General features: G+C 41.6%; 2 protein-coding genes across 2 annotated transcripts; both read right to left on the bottom strand.

Annotated features, from left to right (window-relative positions):
• Positions 1-2,427: 2,427 nt before the first annotated feature.
• On the bottom strand, positions 2,428-8,856 carry LOC140727354 (interferon omega-1-like). The gene is made up of 4 exons (XM_073044629.1): positions 8,762-8,856; positions 7,908-7,997; positions 2,798-3,037; positions 2,428-2,683 (listed from the first exon to the last, which is right to left on the bottom strand). The coding sequence occupies exons 1-4, from the start codon at positions 8,819-8,821 to the stop codon at positions 2,585-2,587; spliced, it is 489 nt and encodes a 162-aa protein (XP_072900730.1). The 5' UTR covers positions 8,822-8,856; the 3' UTR covers positions 2,428-2,584.
• Positions 8,857-14,208: 5,352 nt separating this feature from the next.
• Positions 14,209-20,509, bottom strand: LOC140727353 (interferon omega-1-like). The gene is made up of 4 exons (XM_073044627.1): positions 20,415-20,509; positions 19,558-19,647; positions 14,447-14,686; positions 14,209-14,332 (listed from the first exon to the last, which is right to left on the bottom strand). The coding sequence occupies exons 1-4, from the start codon at positions 20,472-20,474 to the stop codon at positions 14,234-14,236; spliced, it is 489 nt and encodes a 162-aa protein (XP_072900728.1). The 5' UTR covers positions 20,475-20,509; the 3' UTR covers positions 14,209-14,233.
• Between the last annotated feature and the right edge of the window lie 3,389 nt (positions 20,510-23,898).

The following is a 23,898-nucleotide window of genomic DNA, read 5'->3' as shown; positions in this document are numbered from 1 at the left end:
TACAGCACAGGAACAGTCCCTTCGGCCCACAATGTTGTATCGAGGCAGCTTAAAAATAAATTAAAAACGAATCCGTCCTACCTCCATCTTCCTCATATCCACGTCCACGTGCTTATCTAAACGTCTCTTTAAAAGCCTCTACTACCATACAGGAAGCACTTTCCAGGCATCTACCACTTCCAAAGTAAAAAAAAACTTACCTCTCGATTCCCCTTTGAACCCACCCCGACCCACCTTCAATGCATGCCCTCTGGTATTAGATATTTCTACCCTGGGAGAAAAAAGATACTCCCTGTCTACTCTACCTATGCATCTCATCATCATATAATCATATAACAATTACAGCACGGAAACAAGCCACCTCGGCCCTTCTAGTCTGTGCCGAACGCTTACTCTCACCCAGTCACACTGGCCTGCGCTCAGCTCAGGAATCTCCATTCCTTTCCTGTCCATATACCTATCCAATTTTACTTTAAATGACAATACCGAACCTGCCTCTACCACTTCTACTGGAAGCTCATTTCACACAGCTACCACTCTCTGAGTAAAGAATATAAACCCCTATCAGCTCTCCCTCCCAGCCTCTGCTGCTCCAAAGTAAACAACCCAAGTTTGTTCAGCCTCTCATGATAGCACATGCCCTCTAAACCAGGCAACATCCTGGTAAACCTCTTCTGCACCCTCTCGAAAGCTTCAACATCCTTCCTATTGTGGGCTGACCAGAACTGGATGCAACATAAGCTCTTGACCTTTGAGCTCAATGCCACGACTAATAAAAACAAGTACTGTATCCCATAAGCCTTCTTAACCACATTATAGACCTGTGTCCCATTCCTGCCTGCACTACCTTGGAGGTCCTTCTCCTCAGCCTCTTTCCTAACTCTATATACTCACTGCACAGGACTTTTTTTTGTAAATTATGTTTGCTAACTTCTGTTTGTAATGTTTATAATATGCTGTGCTGTTCTTGCAAAAAAAAAGCTAATTTTCATGGCATTTATAACCTGGGCACTGATGCTTCTGACAATAAACTTTAATTTAGAATTTATGATCCTGGATTCTAAAAGCACGTCAGTTCTCAATCCCAGTCCCATTCTGACCTAACTGCAGCCTCCTCCACTGCCACAGTGAGCCCGATCTAAGCAAGAAGAGCCGTACGTTATCCTCCCTGACAGTGCTACTGCATGTGGCTTCTGCTTTTAAAAAATGGGCCTGTGTTACACGCTCACTTCAGATTCAACACTTCCTCATTCAAAGGGAGAATATGAAGATGAAAACCAAGAACTTAAATCCAAGTATCATACAGGGAAGATAAAAATCAAGTCGAATCACTGTGAAGTGTACTCATATGCTGAGTGTGACATTGCAGGGGAAAGAATAAAGCGGGGTAAGTACCTATAACAAGGTGTGAGAAGAAGAAATGTTATATTCTGTGAGGAGGATCAGCGTGCACAAACTTTGTATTCCAAAAATGTGAAATATTCAGAATAATTAACATGTAGTAACATCTTCACTGATTTTTTTTATTAAATGTAGAAATATATTATCCATTGCAATTCTCACAATAATAATAAATTAAAATTTTTCAGCTACATGTACATACTTTGAAAAATGATCGCAATAAATACAGTATAAATAAATTAAGTTAACTTTATCTTCTAACCATTGGAAGAACAATCACATTATGCTCACTGAAGGTCAGTGATGAAATCAAGAGGAATGGTTTTGCAAACCACAACCTGTGCACTGAGTGTAGGTCAGAACATTCCCAATGCATATTCCCATTGCAAAAATGACAATTAGAGGAATAATTTTTGGGAAATCAAAACGGAACTTTAAATAATTTACCTTTGAAAAGGGGCTGAAAACTACAACTCTCAGATTAAACTCATAACAGTAGAGGATGCTGGACAGAAGACATTGCAAAATTTCATGTGCATGAAGTTATGAGAAACAAAATTCCACCCAGTATTAATTTTAGGTAGGGAACTAAAATGATGTAAACCATAACAGAGATAAGATGCAGAATGGCAGATAGAGTAAGAAGCTGTCCACTGTGCACCTTTTCCAGGAATGGATCATTGCATTACAGTAGCTGCCTGTCTTGATATGAATGGACAAGAATAGGATCATTCAGCAAATTCACATGTCATCACTGAGTAATACTACAAAAAATAAATTAATAATACAATAAATTAATTCAACACTGGATATGGAGAAAGACCCAGACATTATTCCTTCCACATCACTTGCCAAATGAAAATGTGTGATTAATATAGTTATATAATAAATAGTAAAAACAGAAAATACTGTAAACATGCACAGCTCAGACAACTGCTGAGTGGAGTGAACAACAGTTAGTGTTTCAAGTTTATGAGCATTGACTCGAGGAATTAACTCAGGTTTCTTCTGCACATGCACTGATTATTTGCACCAGTTGGGTTTTCCATTAACATTTCTAGCATTTAGTTTAATTTATTTTTCAATGTAACATCAGTCTGTTCAGATATACTTTTCCTTGAAAGTTATTTTAAATAAATAGTCCTAAATCTTGGTCCCTTATGAAATTGACTCTGGAAAATCTTCAGTGATCTCTGCTGATTTTTGCCATAATGAGAAGGAGCTGTTTCAAATTCGTCATGGTCTCAGTGCGGGTTGTCTCCCAGGCACAGTTGCTGAATCCCTAAAAGGGAAGACAAAAAGGCAAATGTACTCAATAGTGAAAAATTAGATAATGAACAAGTATAAAGTAGATAAATAAGTGTATTGGCAGGCACATGTTTTAATATCAATATACCTTCTGTTTCAGAAACTCTCTCAATTTCTGAAAGTATTTAAGAATTGCGGCATTCTTCCTTGGCCTGGACTCTGAGCCTGGTTTCCGGACACAGACATCCAGCACTCTGAGCTGCCGATCCAAGAGAAGCTGGAGGAGTTCCACTGAGCTCTGGACCCAGCTGACTGAGCTCAGGTTCATACTGTAGATCCTGCGGAGGTGATGCAGGGTCTGATGGACAATCCAGATCCGGTCCTGGGCCTGTGCAAAACACACATGGGGACATTAGTAGGGTCGTGGTCTCACAAACGTTTAGAATTAGAACAGAATGTTTATGAGTCTTAGTACAAGACAAAATCAAACATCAACTTAAAATATACAGACCGCAAATGGAGGGCTACTAACAACTGTGAATTGAAGGCCACATCATTGGCAGTTTCCGTCTACAGCTAGAGATTTCAACAGGGAATGAGCAATGAACCACACGGATGAAGAAGAAGACGCTTGACTGAATGAGAGAATGGTATCAATGCCACAGGATGCTACTGACACAGAGACTAGAGTCTGCTCTCCTTTCACCAGAAATAGTGAGGGGGAGAGTTTATAGAAATCGACAATCTCATAAAGGGGGGAATCACGGAGGTGAAACAGACAGTCGTCTGAATGGGTTGTTAAAAAGATTCAACAGTAACTTATAAAGACAGTGGCATAAACAGTTGCATGTTAACTTTGCAAATACGAGGAAAGCTGCAGATGCTGGAAATTCAAGCAACACACACAAACTGCTGGTGGAACACAGCAGGCCAGGCAGTATCTATAGGGAGAAGCATTGTCGACGTTTCGGGCCGAGACCCTTTGTCAGGACTAACTGAAAGGAAAGATAGTAAGAGATTTGAAAGTGGGAGGGGGAGAGGGAGATCCAAAATGATAGGAGAAGACCGGAGGGGGTGAGTTGAGCTAAGAGCTGGAAAGGTGATTGGCAAAAGGGATACAGAGCTGGAGAAGGGAAAGGATCATGGGACGGGAGGCCTAGGGAGAAAGAAAGGGGGAGGGGAACACCAGAGGGAGATGGAGAACAGGCAAAGAGTGAAGGGCAGAGAGAGCAACAAAGAGGGGGGAATAAATAAATCAGGGATTGGATAAGAAAGGGAGGAGGGGCATTAACGGAATTTAGAGAAATCAATGTTCATGCCAACAGGTTGGAGCCTACCCAGCTGGTATATAAGGTGTTGTTCCTCCAACCTGAGTGTGGCTTCATTTTGACAGTAGAGGAGGCCATGGATTGACATATCAGAATGGGAATGGGACATGGAATTAAACTTCCTACCCCTCCACCTTCAAATTGCCTGCAAACTTTGCAACAAAGCCATCAATTTCATCATCTAAATCATTGATATATAACTTAAAAAGAATCGGTCCCCAACACAGACCTTTGTGGAACACCACTAGTCACCGGCAGCCAACCAGAAAAGGATCTCTTTATTCCCAGTCTTTGCCTCCTGCCAATCACCCATTGCTTTATCCATGCTAGAATTTTTCCTGTAATACCATGGGCTCATAGCTGGTTAAGCAGCCTCATGTGTGGCACTTTGCCAAAGGCCTTCTTTAAATCCAAGTACACCACATCAACCAACTCTCCTTTGTCCATCCTGCTTGTTACTTCAAAAAATTATAACAGATTTATCAGGCAATATTTTCTCTTGAGGAAACCATGCTGATTATGGCAAGTACGCTAAGACCTCATCTTCTATAATTCGCTCCAACATCTTCCCAGGCACTGAGGTCAATCTGACTGGCCTATAGTTTCTGTTCTTCTGCCTCTCTCCCTTCTTGAAGAGTGGAGTGGCATTTGCAAATTTTTAGTCTTCCAGAACCATTCCAGCATCTTGTGATTCTTGAAAGATCATTATAAATGCCACCACAATCTCTTCAGCCACCTCTTTCAGAACTCTGGGGTGTATATCATCTAGCCCAGGTTACTTATCTACCTTCAGACCTTTCAGTTTCCCAAGAACCTTCTCTCTAGTCATGGTAACATCACACAATCTTCATGATCCCTGACACCTGGAACTTTTACCATACTGCTGGTGTCTTCCACAGTGAAGACTGATGCAAAATACTTACTCAGTTCATCCGCCATTTCCCTGTCCAACATTACTATCCCTCCAGCATCGTTTTCCGGTGGTCCAATATAGAACCATAGAACCATAGAACATTACAGCACAGAAACAGGTCCTTCAGCCCTTCTTGGCTGTGCTGAACCTTTTTTCTGCCTAGTCCCACTATCCTGCACCTGGACCATATCCCTCCGTACACCTCTCATCTATGTACCTGTCCAAGTTTTTCTTAAATGAGCCCGCATTTACCACTTCATCTGGCAGCTCATTCCACACTCCCATCACTCTCTGTGTGAAGAAGCCCCCCCCCCCCTAATGTTCCCTGTACACTTTTCCCCCTTCACCCTTAACCCAAGTTCTCTGTTTTTTTTTCTCCCCTGGCTTCAGTGGAAAAAGCCTGCTTGCATTCATTCTATCTATGCCCATCATAATTTTATATACCTCTATCAAATCTCCCCTCATTCTTCTATGCTCCAGGGAATAAAGTCCTAACCTATTCAACCTTTCTCTGTAATTCAGTTTCTCAAGTCCCAGCAGCATCCTTGTAAACCTTCTCTGCACTCTTTCAACCTTATTAACATCACTCCTGTAATTAAGTAACCAAAACTGCTCACAATACTCCAAATTTGGCCTCACCAATCTCTTTTGCAACCTCACCATAACATTCCAACTCTTATACTCAATGCTTTGACTTATAAAGGCCAATGTAGCAAAAGCACTCTTTACGACCCTATCTACCGGCGATGCCACTTTAAGGGAATTATGTATCTGTATTCCCAGATCCCTCTGTTCTACTGCACTCCGCAGTGACCTACCATTTACCTTGTATGTTCTATCTTGGTTTGTCCTTCCAAAGTGCAATACCTCACATTAAACTCCATCTGCCATTTTCCAGCCCATTTTTTCAGCTGGTCAAAATCCCTCTGCAAGCTTTGAAAACCTTCCTCACTGTCCAATACACCTCCAATCTTTATATCATCAGCAAATTTGTTGATCCAATTTACCACATTATCATCCAGATCATTGATATAGATGACAAATAACAATGGACCCAGCACTGATCCTTGTGGCACACTACTAGTGACAGGCCTCCACTCAGAGTAGCAATCCTCCACTACCACTCTCTGACTTCTCCCATTGAGCCAACGTCCAATCCAATTTACTACCTCACCATGTATACCTAGTGACTGAATCTTCCTAACTAACCTCCCATGCGGGACCTTGTCAAAGGCCTTACTGAAGTCCATGTAGACAACATCCACTGCCATCCCTTCATCCACTCTCCTGTATCTCTATATTGCACTTTATATATCTGGAGAAACTTTTGATCTTTTCTTTAATATTATTGGCTAGCTTATTTCATATTACATCTTTACCTTCTTAATGACTTTTTTAGTTGCCTTCTGTTAGTTTTTTAAAAACTTCCCAATCCTCTAACTTCCCACCAATCTTTGTTCAATTATATGCCCTCTTTTTGGCTTTTATGTTGGCTTTGATTTCTCTTTTTCGCCACAGTTATGTCATCTTTCCTTTAGAATACTACTTCCTCTTTGGGATGTATATATCCTGGGCCTCCCAGATTGCTTCCAGAAATTCCAACCATTGCTGCTCTGCTGTCATCCCTGCCAGCTCTTTTCCAATCGATTTTGGCCAACTCCTCTCTCATGCCGCTGTAATTCCCTATACACCACTGTAATGCTGATACATCCGAAGCTTCTCCTTTTCAAATTTCAGGGTGAATTTTATCATATTATGATCATTTTCCCTGATAGGTTCTTTTACCTCGAGCTCTCTAATCAATTCTGGTCCTTTGCAAAACACCCTATCCAGAATAGCTGATACTAGTCAGCCCAACCACGAGCTGCTCTGAAAAGCCATCTCGTAGGGCCAGGCACTCGAGAAATTCTACCTCCTGTAATCTAACACCAGCCTGATTTTCCCAAACTCCCTGTATATTGAAGACCCCCATGACTGTTGTAACATTGCCCTTTTGGCATGCATTTTCTATCCTCCATTGTAATTTGTAGGCCAGAACCGTACTGCTGTTTGGGGGTCTGTATACAACTCCCATCAGGGACTTTTTACCCTTGCAGATCCACAGCTCTATCCACAATGATGCAACACCTTCTGACCCTATGCCACCTCTTTCTGAGTATTTACTGACTATGCCAGCAGGTAAACAAATCTCAGGACTGTAAATCGTGAAATATATCTATTTTGATAATAACTTTACTTGAACTTCGAACAGATATTGCGAGAGTTTCTGTCTTAAGATGTTTGTTCCAAATTTCATCTATGAATTGTGGATTTTTTCCTGCTATCCTGTACTCCAAAGTTTTGCATTCAATCTATAACATTGGTCATAAAAATCTCTTCCATGTGGAAAGTTTATGGATGTCTACAATCATAGAACCACGTGATATGGCACATCACTGTCCGGTCTCCTCTCAGCTTTTATCTCCTTGATACCGATGGGCCAGCTATAATGTAAAATAATTTAACGAGAAACCTCACAATTCTTCAGCGCAAGTCATTTAAAGTGAAGTAGGTGGTTCCATCACCAATGAAGCACGCGGGTAGTGTGATGATCTGAGAGGATGCAAGTATTTCCTGTGATCAACAGAACTCGCAATGTTACTGGGGGGTGGGGGAGAGAGAGGAACACACAGGGAGGGAGAGGAAAAAGTAGCAGAAGGTGATAAAGGGTGACGCATTTATTGGCGACAGAGCATGTGAAATGATGAGAGGGAACTGGGTACAGAGAGTGAATTACCCGTGAGTGGGACAGAGAGAGAGGGGGAAGCAGTGTGATAACTGAAATGAGATCTATTCCGTGTGAATGGGGTCCTGAAACTCAGAGTGACAGAGTAAGAAAATGAGAGTGACATGGAGAGAAAGAATTCATATTCTGATATAGTCAAATTATTTGGATAAAGTTCGGATCCGATCCTTCGCATTACGTAACATAGTGTCTCGAATTAATTACATTAAAGTAAAATGCAGTGTTTACTCACATGAACCTCCGCCGAAAGTTTCACCAGCTCCAAGGGCTTGGTTTTCAACGACAGCCTCTCAGTCACACACTGTCGAGGGAGGCGGCCACCCTGAGACAGAAGATATCAACGTTACTGACAATCCCCACACACAGAAACACCGGAGAACAGACTCTTTGAAGTCACCTGATCGGTAACAGCAAACAGCCCGGGACTGTCAGGACCGGTCTCTGGGAGCGGGTTCAACTCACCATTTCTTTCAGTTCGCCCAGAGTCTCTGTGTTGAGAACTCGCAGTAACTGTAACCTCTCACAGCCCAGGGTCAGGGTCACGGTTAACAACAGCCACACACTGCAAACTCTCCAAATACGGCCCAATGCCATCTCCACCCAACACTGAATAAAGCACCGATCTGAGACCAGAATCAACTCCGAAAACGGGTCTTGTTCGCCGAATGGAACTCTCGATATGGAAATGCCACGGCTTGTGATCCAGGAGCGGACGCCGGTGCTGCCGAGACCCGTGTCTGGGGATCGTGTTGTGAGCTCTCTCTGCCATGCTGCCGGATTTTATATCTTAAAATCCGAAAACGGGTGACATTCGAAAAGTGAAATGACTGCGGGATATTTGGGAACGCGTCGGGAGAGAGCGGTCTCCGCTCTGAAGTAAGGAATCTGAAAGCGGGAGAGTCCAGCTGCAGCGACGGGAAAATCCGCCACCGGAGAGAGCAGCAGCGCTCAGGCTCTTGGTGCGTTCGTTCAGTTCGGGGGGTCCAAGGTGTTGTGGAGGGTGGGTCGAGTTTGGCAAGGGACGTGGTGGGGTGAGGACGTGACTGTGTCGGTGCATCCGTCGGGGCTGCATTTTATCAGGGTTACCGTAACACTGCATCTTTCAGCGCTGATCTTCTCTGTTACATCCAACTGCAGTGGTGCCATATCGCAGGGTGGTCAGTGCAGAGCGCCCGGGACACGTCCTTCTGGTGGCGACTGTGCTCGCTATGAAGATGGTCTGGTGTCTGGGTTCTTTACAGAAGACACTTCGGCGTTTCTTTCGTCTCCGGATCGGAAGGCGATTCCGATGCCTGCTCTCTCTGCGGGTTAGTCTCCAGCTCAGCTTGCAGCTGCGCGGCAAATTCACCCGAAACTAAAGTGTCCCAGGGTAAAGGTGACGGTTCGTCACTTCCGAAAGTGGGCGTGTTAATCAACAGGAATGGATCGGCAATAAAACCTCAGAAGCGAGGACATCTACTTCCTGATTAAGTGCTGGAGTCCTCGGAGCAGGGGGTTCTATCTCATTCGTATGGTTTTCGTCACTATCTAGCGCGGGAGTTCTCTGATATTACACTGGTTGAAGTATATATTCCCACCCCAGGCAGATGTCAAATTAACACCGGAGGGATTGAGCTCCGTGATTAACTGGCCTCCCCAATGCCTTCCTCAGTATCGAAGGGCACTTCAACCAGTTTAGCTTGAAGGAGCCTCTACCGAACTACTGCCAGCATGCACCGGTAACATCCAAGGACTCAACACACTCGACCACTGCGGGATGCAACAATGAAGAACACGCACCAGACCAGCATCCCTATTTTCTTAGTTGAAGGTGATTCAAAATGTCATCGAATACTCTGCCAAACTTCTGCAGAAACTGTGGAAACTCAATGCACAGGAATTCAAGAGTCTGCAGAGTGTAGTACGCTCGTCCAGTTTCGTCACTCTCCACACCATAAATGACATCGGCAAGAGACAGTGCCCCAGGAAAGCAACATCCATTATAAACGTTCCCACGAGGCAGAAACTAGAGGAGCCAGAAGACTCACATCTCAAAGCTCTTCAGCAGCTTCTTCCCCACTGTCTCGGGGTCCTGTACCGACCTGAAATACCCTAACACGACCCTGGATTAACTTGCACAACTTACTTGTGTAGTTATGTCTACTTTCCTTATTTCGTAACTTGTGTATAATTTATGTTACTGTAAGTTTACAGAGCATAGAACAGTACAGCACAGGAACAGGCCCTTCGGCCCACAATGTTGTATCGAGGCAGCTGAAAAATAAATTAAAAACGAATCCCTCCTACCTCCATCTTCCTCATATCCACGTCCATGTGCTTATCTAAACGTCTCTTTAAAAGCCTCTACTACCATACAGGCAGCACATTCCAGGCATTTACCACTTCCAAAGTAAAAAAAAAACTTAGCTCTCGATTCCCCTTTGAACCTACCCCGACCCACCTTCAATGCATGCCCTCTGGTATTAGTTATTTCTACCCTGGGAGAAAAAAGATACTCCCTGTCTACTCTACCTATGCATCTCATCATCATATAACCATATAACAATTACAGCACGGAAACAAGCCACCTCGGCCCTTCTAGTCTGTGCCGAACGCTTACTCTCACCCAGTCCCACTGGCCTGTACTCAGCCCATAAATCTCCATTCCTTTCCTGTTCATATACCTAACCAATTTTAATTTAAATGACAATACCGAACCTGCCTCTACCACTTCTACTGGAAGCTCATTTCACACAGCTACCACTCTCTGAGTAAAGAATATAAATCCCTATCAGCTCTCCCTCCCAGCCTATGCTGCTCCAAAGTAAACAACCCAAGTTTGTTCAGCCTCTCATAATAGCACATGCCCTCTAAACCAGGCAACATCCTGGTAAACCTCTTCTGCACCCTTTTGAAAGCTTCAGCATCCTTCCTATTGTGGGGTGACCAGAACTGTATGCAATACACTCTCTGGGAGAAGAAGTTTTTCCTTAACTCTATCCTAAATGACCTACCCCTTATTCTCAAACCATGCCCTCTGGTACTGGACTCTCCCAGCATCTGGAACATATTTCCTGCCTCTATCTTGTCCAATCCCTTAATAATCTTATAAGTTTCAATCAGATCCCCTCTCAATCTCCTTAATTCCAGTGTCTAACAAGAGTCTATAAAGTTGCAACATAATCTCTTGACCTTTGAACTCAATGCCACGAATAATAAAAACAAGTACTGTATCCCATAAGCCTTCTTTTTTAACTTTTTATTGCGTTTTCAAATAGTTACAGAATAAAAGTATGCGAAAAAGAAAATATGTGTTACCCACCCCCCTCCCCTTTACTCTTCCCCCCTAACATCCCCACTGAAAGAAAAAAGAAAGAAGGAAAGAAAAAAAAGGAATGCCTGGATATTCGAAGATCTCCACATGCTCCACGGAGTTCGTAATAACTTTAGTATATATATTTATTTCTCTCCCCAAGTAACCAATTATTTCATCTTCGGAGCGCCTATATATTTAATCCTGTCTTTTGTAAATAAGGGCGCCACATTTTCAAAAATGTGTCATATTTATCTCTTAAATTATAAGTAATTTTTTCAAGTGGAATACAGCCATAAATTTCTTTCTTCCAACAATCTATACTTAAATATGTATCCGATTTCCAAGTAACTGCAATAGCTTTTTTGGCTACTGCCAATGCAATTTTTATAAATTCTTTCTGATATTTATTCAATTTGGATATCGGTTTTATCCCTTCAGTATCACCTAGTAAAAGTAGTATTGGATTATGTGGAAGTTGTATTCCAATAATTTGTTCCAGTAAAACTCTTAAATTTGTCCAAAAAGGTTGAATTTTAGAACAAGACCAAATAGAATGTAAAAAAGTACCAATTTCTTGGTTACATCGGAAACACTGATCAGATAAATTTGGGTTTAATTTATTTCTTTTTTGTGGTGTAATATATAGTTGATGTAAACAATTGTATTGCACTAATCTTAATCGGACATTTATTGTATTTGTCATACTCTCAAGACATATTCTTGACCAATTTTTTTCTTCAATTTTAATATTCAAATCACTTTCCCATTTTTGTCTTGACTTATGGACTCATTGTTTAATTGCCTGTTTTTGAATCAAATTATACATACAAGAGATAAATTTTTTAGTCTTTCCTTTTTGAATTAAAGTTTCTATTTCATTGGGTTTCGGTAATAACATTGTTTGACCTAACTTTTCTCTTAAATAAGCCCTTAGTTGAAAGTAACAAAAAAGAGTGTTGTTTGATACTTTATATTTATTCTTTAATTGATCGAATGACATTAATATACCTCCTTCAAAACAGTCTCCTATATATCTAATCCCCTGTTGAAACCATTTATATAAAAGTTGATTATCCATTGTAAAAGGAATAAGTCTATTTTGAATTAAAGATCTCTTTGCTAATAAGGATTTCTTTGTCTCATCGTCAACATTTATCTTATCCCATAAATCAATCAAATGTTTTAATATAGGAGATTCTTTCTTTTCCCGTATCCATTTAGATTCCCAGTTATATATAAAGTCTTCTGGTATGTTTTCTCCTACTTTATCTAGTTCTATTCTGATCCATGCCAGTTTATCTTTCTCAAAAAAAGATGCAATAAATCTAAGTTGATTTGCTTTATAATAATTCTTAAAATTTGGAAGCTGTAACCCTCTGAGCTCAAATTTCCATGTCAATTTTTCCAACGATATTCTTGACATCTTACCTTTCCAAAGAAACTTCCTCACATATTTATTCCCATATGCCTTCTTAACCACCTTATCGACCTGTGTCCCATTCCTGCCTGCACTACCTTGGAGGTCCTTCTCCTCAGCCTCTTTCCTAACTCTATATACTCACTGCACAGGACTTCTTTTTTTTTTGTAATTTATGTTTGCTAACTTCTGCTTGTAACGTTTATAATATGCTGTGCTGTTCTTGCAAAAAAAAAGCTAATTTTCATGGCATTTATAACCTGGGCACTGATGCTTCTGACAATAAACTTTAATTTAGAATTTATGATCCTGGATTCTAAAAGCACGTCAGTTCTCAATCCCAGTCCCATTCTGACCTAACTGCAGCCTCCTCCACTGCCACAGTGAGCCCGATATAAGCAAGAAGAGCCGTACATTATCCTCCCTGACAGTGCTACTGCATGTGGCTTCTGCTTTTAACAAATGGGCCTGTGTTACACGCTCACTTCAGATTCAACACTTCCTCATTCAAAGGGAGAATATGAAAATGAAAACCAAGAACTTAAATCCAAGAATCATACAGGGAAGATAAAAATCAAGTCCAATCACTGTGAAGTGTACTCATATGCTGAGTGTGACATTGCAGGGGAAAGAATAAAGTGGGGGAAGTACCTATAACAAGGTGTGAGAAGAAGAAATGTTATATTCTGTGAGGAGGATCAGCGTGCACAAAATTTGTATTCAAAAATGTGAAATATTCAGAATAATTAACATGTAGTAACATCTTCACTGATTTTTTTATTAAATGTAGAAATATATTATCCATTGCAATTCTCACAATAATAATAAATTAAAACTTTTCAGCTACATGTACATACTTTTAAAAATGATCACAATAAATACACTATAAATAAATTAAGTTAACTTTATCTTCTAACCATTGGAAGAACAATCACATTATGCTCACTGAAGGTCAGTGATGAAATCAAGAGGAATGGTTTTGCAAACCACAACCTGTGCACTGAGTGTAGGTCAGAACATTCCCAATGCATATTCCCATTGCAAAAATGACAATTAGAGGAATAATTTTTGGGAAAACAAATGGAACTTTAAACAATTTACCTTTGAAAAGGGGCTGAAACCTACAACTCTCAGATTAAACTGATAACACTAGAGGATGCTGGACAGAAGACATTGCAAACTTTCATGTGCATGAAGTTATGAGAAACAAAATTCCACCCAGGATTAATTTTAGGTAGGGAACTAAAATGATGTAAACCATAACAGAGATAAGATGCAGAATGGCAGATAGAGTAAGAAGCTGTCCACTGTGCACCTTTTCCAGGAATGGATCATTGCATTACAGTAGCTGCCTGTCTTGATATGAATGGACAAGAATAGGATCATTCAGCAAATTCACATGTCATCACTGAGTAATACTACAAAAAATAAATTAATAAATTAATAATACAATAAATTAATTCAACACTGGATATGGAGAAAGACCCAGACATTATTCCTTCCACATCACTTGCCAAATGAAAATGTGTGATTAATATAGTTATATAATAAATAGTAAAAACAGAAAATACTGTAAACATGCACAGCTCAGACAACTGCTGAGTGGAGTGAACAACAGTTAGTGTTTCAAGTTTATGAGCATTGACTCGAGGAATTCACTCAGGTTTCTTCTGCACATGCACTGATTATTTGCACCAGTTGGGGTTTTCCATTAACATTTCTAGCATTTAGTTTAATTTATTTTTCAATGTAACATCAGTCTGTTCAGATATACTTTTCCTTGAAAGTTATTTTAAATAAATAGTCATAAATCTTGGTCCCTTATGAAATTGACTCTGGAAAATCTTCAGTGATCTCTGCTGATTTTTGCCATAATGAGAAGGAGCTGTTTCAAATGCGTCATGGTCTCAGTGCGGGTTGTCTCCCAGGCACAGTTGCTGAATCCCTAAAAGGGAGGACAAATAGGCAAATGTACTCAATAGTGAAAAATTAGATAATGAACAAGTATAAAGTAGATAAATAAGTGTATTGGCAGGCACATGTTTTAATATCAATATACCTTCTGTTTCAGAAACTCTCTCAATTTCTGAAAGTATTTAAGAATTGCGGCATTCTTCCTTGGCCTGGACTCTGAGCCTGGTTTCCGGACACAGACATCCAGCACTCTGAGCTGCCGATCCAAGAGAAGCTGGAGGAGTTCCACTGAGCTCTGGACCCAGCTGACTGAGCTCAGGTTCATACTGTAGATCCTGCGGAGGTGATGCAGGGTCTGATGGACAATCCAGATCCGGTCCTGGGCCTGTGCAAAACACACATGGGGACATAAGTAGGGCCGTGGTCTCACAAACGTTTAGAATTAGAACAGAATGTTTATGAGTCTTAGTACAAGACAAAATCAAACATCAACTTAAAATATACAGACCGCAAATGGAGGGCTACTAACAACTGTGAATTGAAGGCCACATCATTGGCAGTTCCCGTCTACAGCTAGAGATTTCAACAGGGAATGAGCAATGAACCACACGGATGAAGAAGAAGAAGACGCTTGACTGAATGAGGAAATGGCATCAATGCCACAGGATGCTACTTACACAGAGACTAGAGTCTGCTCTCCTTTCACCAGAAATAGTGAGGGGGAGAGTTTATAGAAATCGACAATCTCATAAAGGGGGGAATCAAGGAGGTGAAACAGACAGTCATCTGAATGGGTTGTTAAAAAGATTCAACAGTAACTTATAAAGACAGTGGCATAAACAGTTGCATGTTAACTTTGCAAACACTAGGAAAGCTGCAGATGCTGGAAATTCAAGCGACACACACAAAATGCTGGTGGAACACAGCAGGCCAGGCAGTATCTATAAGGAGAAGCATTTTCGAGGTTTTGGGCCGAGACCCTTTGTCAGGACTAACTGAAAGGAAAGATAGCAAGAGATTTGAAAGTGGGAGGGGGAGGGGGAGATCCAAAATGATAGGAGAAGACCGGAGGGGGTGAGTAGAGCTAAGAGCTGGAAAGGTGATTGGCAAAATGGATACAGAGCTGGAGAAGGGAAAGGATCATGGGACGGGAGGCCTAGGGAGAAAGAAAGTGGGAGGGGAACACCAGAGGGAGATGGAGAACAGGCAAAGAGTGATGGGCAGAGAGAGAAACAAAGAGGGGGGAATAAATAAATCAGGGATTGGATAAGAAAGGGAGGAGGGGCATTAACGGAATTTAGAGAAATCAATGTTCATGCCATCAGGTTGGAGCCTACCCAGCTGGTATATAAGGTGTTGTTCCTCCAACCTGAGTGTGGCTTCATTTTGACAGAGGAGGAGGCCATGGATTGACATATCAGAATGGGAATGGGACATGGAATTAAACTTCCTACCCCTCCACCTTCAAATTTCCTGCAAACTTTGCAACAAAGCCATCAATTTCATCATCTAAATCATTGATATATAACTTAAAAAGAATCGGTCCCCAACACAGACCTTTGTGGAACACCACTAGTCACCGGCAGCCAACCAGAAAAGGATCCCTTTATTCCCAGTCTTTGCCTCCTGCCAATCACCCATTGCTTTATCCATGCTAGAATTTTTCCTGTAATACCATGGGCTCATAGCTGGTTAAGCAGCCTCATGTGTAGCACTTTGCCAAAGGCCTTCTGAAAATCCAAGTACACCACATCAACCAACTCTCCTTTCTCCATCCTGCTTGTTACTTCAAAAAATTATAACAGATTTATCAGGCAATATTTTCTCTTGAGGAAACCATGCTGATTATGGCAAGTACGCTAAGACCTCATCTTCTATAATTCGCTCCAACATCTTCCCAGGCACTGAGGGCAGTCTGACTGGCCTATAGTTTCTTTTCTTCTGCCTCTCTCCCTTCTTGAAGAGTGGAGTGGCATTTGCAAATTTTTAGTCTTCCAGAACCATTCCAGCATCTTGTGATTCTTGAAAGATCATTATAAATGCCACCACAATCTCTTCAGCCACCTCTTTCAGAACTCTGGGGTGTATATCATCTAGCCCAGGTTACTTATCTACCTTCAGACCTTTCAGTTTCCCAAGAACCTTCTCTCTAGTCATGGTAACATCACACAATCTTCATGATCCCTGACACCTGGAACTTTTACCATACTGCTGGTGTCTTCCACAGTGAAGACTGATGCAAAATACTTACTCAGTTCATCCGCCATTTCCCTGTCCAACATTACTATCCCTCCAGCATCGTTTTCCGGTGGTCCAATATAGAACCATAGAACCATAGAACATTACAGCACAGAAACTGGCCCTTCAGCCCTTCTTGGCTGTGCTGAACCTTTTTTCTGCCTAGTCCCACTAACCTGCATCTGGACCATATCCCTCCGTACACCTCTCATCTATGTACCTGTCCAAGTTTTTCTTAAATGAGCCCGCATTTACCACTTCATCTGGCAGCTCATTCCACACTCCCATCACTCTCTGTGTGAAGAAGCTCCCCCCCCCCCAATGTTCCCTGTACACTTTTCCCCCTTCACCCTTAACCCATGTCCTCTGGTTTTTTTCTCCCCTGCCCTCAGTGGAAAAAGCCTGCTTGCATTCATTCTATCTATGCCCATCATAATTTTATATACCTCTATCAAATCTCCCCTCATTTTTCTATGCTCCAGGGAATAAAGTCCTGACCTATTCAATCTTCCTCTGTAATTCAGTTTCTCAAGTCCCAGCAGCATACTTGTAAACCTTCTCTGCACTCTTTCAAACTTATTAACATCACTCCTGTAATTAAGTAACCGAAACTGCTCACAATACTCCAAATTTGGCCTCACCAATGTCTTTTGCAACCTCACCATAACATTCCAACTCTTATACTCAATACTTTGACTTATAAAGACCAATGTATCAAAAGCTCTCTTTACGACCCTATCTACCGGTGATGCCACTTTAAGGGAATTATGTATCTGTATTCCCAAATCCCTCTGTTCTACTGCACTCCGCAGTGTCCTACCATTTACCTTGTATGTTCTATCTTGGTTTGTCCTTCCAAAGTGCAATACCTCACAGTAAACTCCATCTGCCATTTTTCAGCCCATTTTTTCAGCTGGTCAAAATCCCTCTGCAAGCTTTGAAAACCTTCCTCACTGTACAATACACCTCCAATCTTTGTATCATCAGCAAATTTGCTGATCCAATTTACCACATTATCATCCAGATCAATGATATAGATGACAAATAACAATGGACCCAGCACTGATCCCTGTGGCACACCACTAGTGACAAGCCTCCACTCAGAGTAGCAATCCTCAACTACCACTCTCTGACTTCTCCCATTGAGCCAACGTCCAATCCAATTTACTACCTCACCATGTATACCAGGCGACTGAATCTTCCTAACTAACCTCCCATGCAGGACCTTGTCAAAGGCCTTACTGAAGTCCATGTAGACAACATCCACTGCCTTCCCTTCATCCACTCTCCTGTCTCTCTTTATTGCACTTTATATATCTGGAGAAACATTTGATCTCTTCTTTAATATTATTGGCTAGCTTATTTCTTATTCCATCTTTACCTTCTTAACGACTTTTTTAGTTGCCTTCTGTTAGTTTTTTAAAAACTTCCCAATCCTCTAACTTCCCACCAATCTTTGTTCAATTATATGCCCTCTTTTTGGCTTTTATGTTGGCTTTGATTTCTCTTTTTTGCCACAGTTATGTCATCTTTCCTTTAGAATACTACTTCCTCTTTGGGATGTATATATCCTGGGCCTGCCAGATTGCTTCCAGAAATTCCAACCATTGCTGCTCTGCTGTCATCCCTGCCAGTTCTTTTCCAATCGATTTTGGCCAACTCCTCTCTCATGCCGCTGTAATTCCCTATAGACCATTGTAATGCTGATACATCCGAAGCTTCTCCTTTTCAAATTTCAGGGTGAATTTTATCATATTATGATCATTTTCCCTGATAGGTTCCTTTACCTCGAGCTCTCTAATCAATTCTGGTCCTTTGCAAATCACCCTATCCAGAATAGCTGATACTAGTCAGCCCAACCACGAGCTGCTCTGAAAAGCCATCTCGTAGGGCCAGGCACTCGAGAAATTCTACCTCCTGTAATCTAACACCAGCCTGATTTTCCCAAACTCCCTGTATATTGAAGCCCCCATGACTGTTGTAACATTGCCCTTTTGGCATGCATTTTCTATCCTCCATTGTAATTTGTAGGCCAGAACCTTACTGCTGTTTGGGGGTCTGTATACAACTCCCATCAGGGACTTTTTACCCTTGCAGATCCACAGCTCTATCCACAATGATGCAACTCCTTCTGACCCTATGCCACCTCTTTCTGAGTATTTACTGACTATGCCAGCAGGTAAACAAATCTCAGGATTGTAAATCGTGAAATATATCTATTTTGATAATAACTTTACTTGAACTTCGAACAGATATTGCGAGAGTTTCTGTCTTAAGATGTTTGTTCCAAATTCCATCTATGAATTGTGGATTTTTTCCTGCTATCCTGTACTCCAAAGTTTTGCATTCAATCTATAACATTGGTCATAAAAGTCTCTTCCATGTGGAAAGTTTATAGATGTCTACAATCATAGAACCACGTGATATGGCACATCACTGTCCGGTCTCCTCTCAGCTTTTATCTCCTTGATACCGATGGGCCAGCTATAATGTAAAATAATTTAACGAGAAACCTCACAACTCTTCAGCGCCAGTCATTTAAAGTGAAGTAGGTGGTTCCATCACCAATGAAGCACGCGGGTAGTGTGATGATCTGAGAGGATGCAAGTATTTCCTGTGATCAACAGAACTCGCAATGTTACTGGGGGGTGGGGGAGAGAGAGGAACACACAGGGAGGGAGAGGAAAAAATAGCAGAAGGTGATAATGGGTGACGTGTTTATTGGTGACAGAACATGTGAAATGATGAGAGGGAATTGGGTACAGAGAGTGAATTACCCGTGAGTGGGACAGAGAGAGAGGGGGGAGCAGTGTGATAATTGAAATGAGATCTATTCCGTGTGAATGGGGTCCTGAAACTCAGAGTGACAGAGTCAGAAAATGAGAGTGACATGGAGAGAAAGAATTCATATTCTGATATAGTCAAATTATTTGGATAAAGTTCGGATCCGATCCTTCGCATTACGTAACATAGTGTCTCGAATTAATTACATTAAAGTAAAATGCAGTGTTTACTCACATGAACCTCCGCCGAAAGTTTCACCAGCTCCAAGGGCTTGGTTTTCAACGACAGCCTCTCAGTCACACACTGTCGAGGGAGGCGGCCACCCTGAGACAAAAGATATCAACGTTACTGACAATCCCCACACACAGAAACACCGGAGAACAGACTCTTTGAAATCACCTCATTGGTAACAGCAAACAGCCCGGGGACTGTCAGGACCGGTCTCTGGGAGCGGGTTCAACTCACCATTTCTTTCAGTTCGCCCAGAGTCTCTGTGTTGAGAACTCGCAGTAACTGTAACCTCTCACAGCCCAGGGTCAGGGTCACGGTCAACAACAGCCACACACTGCAAACTCTCCAAACACGGCCCAATGCCATCTCCACCCAACACTGAATAAAGCACCGATCTCAGACCAGAATCAGCTCCGAAAACGGGTCTTGTTCGCCGAATGGAACTCTCGATATGGAAATGCCACGGCTTGTGATCCGGGAGCGGACGCCGGTGCTGCCGAGACCCGTGTCTGGGGATCGTGTTGTGAGCTCTCTCTCTGCCATGCTGCCGGATTTTATATCTTAAAATCCGAAAATGGGTGACATTCGAAAAGTGAAATGACTGCGGGATATTTGGGAACGCGTCGGGAGAGAGCGGTCTCCGCTCTGAAGTAAGGAATCTGAAAGCGGGAGAGTCCACCTGCAGCGACGGGAAAATCCGCCACCCGAGAGAGCAGCAGCGCTCAGGCTCTTGGTGCGTTCGTTCAGTTCGGGGGGTCCAAGGTGTTGTGGAGGGTGGGTCGAGTTTGGCAAGGGACGTGGTGGGGTGAGGACGTGACTGTGTCGGTGCATCCGTCGGGGCTGCATTTTATCAGGGTTACCGTAACACTGCATCTTTCAGCGCTGATCTTCTCTGTTACATCCAACTGCAGTGGTGCCATATCGCAGGGTGGTCAGTGCAGAGCGCCCGGGACACGTCCTTCTGGTGGCGACTGTGCTCGCTATGAAGATGGTCTGGTGTCTGGGTTCTTTACAGAAGACACTTCGGCGTTTCTTTCGTCTCCGGATCGGAAGTCGATTCCGATGCCTGCTCTCTCTGCGGGTTAGTCTCCAGCTCAGCTTGCAGCTGCGCGGCAAATTCACCCGAAACGAAAGTGTCCCAGGGTAAAGGTGACGGTTCGTCACTTCCGAAAGTGGGCGTGTTAATCAACAGGAATGGATCGGCAATAAAACCTCAGAAGCGAGGACATCTACTTCCTGATTAAGTGCTGGAGTCATCGGAGCAGGGGGTTCTATCTCATTCGTATGGTTTTCGTCACTATCTAGCGCGGGAGTTCTCTGATATTACACTGGTTGAAGTATATATTCCCACCCCAGGCAAATGTCAAATTAACACCGGAGGGTTTGAGCTCCGTGATTAACTGGCCTCCCCAATGCCTTCCTCAGTATCGAAGGGCACTTCAACCAGTTTAGCTTGAAGGAGCCTCTACCGAACTACTGCCAGCATGCACCGGTAACATCCAAGGACTCAACACACTCGACCACTGCGGGATGCAACAATGAAGAACACGCACCAGACCAGCATCCCTATTTTCTTAGTTGAAGGTGATTCAAAATGTCATCGAATACTCTGCCAAACTTCTGCAGAAACTGTGGAAACTCAATGCACAGGAATTCAAGAGGCTGCAGAGTGTAGTACGCTCGTCCAGTTTCGTCACTCTCCACACCATAAATGACATCGGCAAGAGACAGTGCCCCAGGAAAGCAACATCCATTATAAACGTTCCCACGAGGCAGAAACTAGAGGAGCCAGAAGACTCACATCTCAAAGCTCTTCAGCAGCTTCTTCCCCACTGTCTCGGGGTCCTGTACCGACCTGAAATACCCTAACACGACCCTGGATTAACTTGCACAACTTACTTGTGTAGTTATGTCTACTTTCCTTATTTCGTAACTTGTGTATAATTTATGTTACTGTAAGTTTACAGAACATAGAACAGTACAGCACAGGAACAGGCCCTTCGGCCCACAATGTTGTATCGAGGCAGCTTAAAAATAAATTAAAAACGAATCCCTCCTACCTCCATCTTCCTCATATCCACGTCCACGTGCTTATCTAAACGTCTCTTTAAAAGCCTCTACTACCATACAGGCAGCACTTTCCAGGCATCTACCACTTCCAAAGTAAAAAAAAACTTACCTCTCGATTCCCCTTTGAACCTACCCCGACCCACCTTCAATGCATGCCCTCTGGTATTAGATATTTCTACCTTGGGAGAAAAAAGATACTCCCTGTCTACTCTACCTATGCATCTCATCATCATATAACCATATAACAATTACAGCACGGAAACAAGCCACTTCGGCCCTTCTAGTCTGTGCCGAACGCTTACTCTCACCCAGTCCCACTGGCCTGTACTCAGCCCATAAATCTCCATTCCTTTCCTGTCCATATACCTATCCAATTTTACTTTAAATGACAATACCGAACCTGCCTCTACCACTTCTACTGGAAGCTCATTCCACACAGCTACCACTCTCTGAGTAAAGAATATAAATCCCTATCAGCTCTCCCTCCCAGCCTATGCTGCTCCAAAGTAAACAACCCAAGTTTGTTCAGCCTCTCATAATAGCACATGCCCTCTAAACCAGGCAACATCCTGGTAAACCTCTTCTGCACCCTCTCGAAAGCTTCAACATCCTTCCTATTGTGGGGTGACCAGAACTGTATGCAATACACTCTCTGGGAGAAGAAGTTTTTCCTTAACTCTGTCCTAAATGACCTACCCCTTATTCTCAAACCATGCCCTCTGGTACTGGAATCTCCCAGCATCTGGAACATATTTCCTGCCTCTATCTTGTCCAATCCCTTAATAATCTTATATGTTTCAATCAGATCCCCTCTCAATCTCCTTAATTCCAGTGTCTAACAAGAGTCTATAAAGTTGCAACATAACCTCTTGACCTTTGAACTCAATGCCACGAATAATAAAAACAAGTACTGTATCCCATAAGCCTTCTTTTTTTAACTTTTTTATTGTGTTTTCAAATAGTTACAGAATAAAAGTATGCGAAAAAGAAAATATGTGTTACCCATCCGCCCTCCCCTTAACCCCTCCCCCCTAACATCCCCACTGAAAGAATAAAGAAAGAAAGAGAGAAAAAAAAGGAATGCCTGGATATTAGAAGATCTCCACATGCTCCACGGAGTTCGTAATAACTTTAGTATATATATTTATTTCTTTCCACAAATAACCAATTATTTCATCTTCGGAGCGCCTATATATTTAATCCTGTCTTTTGTAAATAAGGGCGCCACATTTTCAAAAATGTTTCATATTTATCTCTTAAATTATAAGTAATTTTTTCAGGTGGAATACAGCCATAAATTTCTTTCTTCCAACGATCTATACTTTAATATGTATCCGATTTCCAAGTAACTGCAATAGCTTTTTTGGCTACTGCCAATGCAATTTTTATAAATTCTTTCTGATATTTATTCAATTTGGATATCGGTTTTATCCCTTCAGTATCACCTAGTAAAAGTAGTATTGGATTATGTGGAAGTTGTATTCCAATAATTTGTTCCAGTAAAACTCTTAAATTTGTCCAAAAAGGTTGAATTTTAGAACAAGACCAAGTAGAATGTAAAAAAGTACCAATTTCTTGGTTACATCGGAAACACTGATCAGATAAATTTGGGTTTAATTTATTTCTTTTTTGTGGTGTAATATATAGTTGATGTAAAAAATTGTATTGCACTAATCTTAATCGGACATTTATTGTATTTGTCATACTCTCAAGACATATTCTTGACCAATTTTTTTCTTCAATTTTAATATTCAAATCACTTTCCCATTTTTGTCTTGACTTATGGACTCCTTGTTTAATTGCCTGTTTTTGAATCAAATTATACATACAAGAGATAAATTTTTTAGTCTTTCCTTTTTGAATTAAAGTTTCTATTTCATTGGGTTTCGGTAATAACATTGTTTGACCTAACTTTTCTCTTAAATAAGCCCTTAGTTGAAAGTAACAAAAAAGAGTGTTGTTTGATACTTTATATTTATTCTTTAATTGATCGAATGACATTAATATACCTCCTTCAAAACAGTCTCCTATATATCTAATCCCTTTTTGAAACCAATTATATAAAAGTTGATTATCCATTGTAAAAGGAATAAGTCTATTTTGAATTAAAGATCTCTTTGCTAATAAGGATTTCTTTGTCTCATCGTCAACATTTATCTTATTCCATAAATCAATCAAATGTTTTAATATAGGAGATTCTTTCTTTTCCCGTATCCATTTAGATTCCCAGTTATATATAAAGTCTTCTGGTATGTTTTCTCCTACTTTATCTAG

This window comes from Hemitrygon akajei, chromosome 5 (genome assembly GCF_048418815.1).
Source record: "Hemitrygon akajei chromosome 5, sHemAka1.3, whole genome shotgun sequence".
Taxonomy (NCBI): Eukaryota; Metazoa; Chordata; class Chondrichthyes; order Myliobatiformes; family Dasyatidae; genus Hemitrygon; species Hemitrygon akajei.
Note: the sequence above shows the minus strand (reverse complement) of the source record. Positions and strands in the feature narration are given on the sequence as shown.

Excerpts from the sequence above, each read along its gene's own strand:
- LOC140727354 (XM_073044629.1), bottom strand. The coding sequence starts at position 8,821 with ATGGCACCACTGCAGTTGGATGTAACAGAGAAGATCAGCGCTGAAAGA. Across the intron at positions 3,038-7,907 it reads AACTTTCGGCGGAGGTTCAT|GCCCAGGACCGGATCTGGAT; the intron begins GTGAGTAAACAC and ends TGTTTTGCACAG. Across the intron at positions 2,684-2,797 it reads GAGAGTTTCTGAAACAGAAG|GGATTCAGCAACTGTGCCTG; the intron begins GTATATTGATAT and ends CTTCCCTTTTAG.
- LOC140727353 (XM_073044627.1), bottom strand. The coding sequence starts at position 20,474 with ATGGCACCACTGCAGTTGGATGTAACAGAGAAGATCAGCGCTGAAAGA. Across the intron at positions 19,648-20,414 it reads CTGAAAGATGCAGTGTTACG|GGTGGCCGCCTCCCTCGACA; the intron begins GTAACCCTGATA and ends CTTTTGTCTCAG. Across the intron at positions 14,687-19,557 it reads AACTTTCGGCGGAGGTTCAT|GCCCAGGACCGGATCTGGAT; the intron begins GTGAGTAAACAC and ends TGTTTTGCACAG.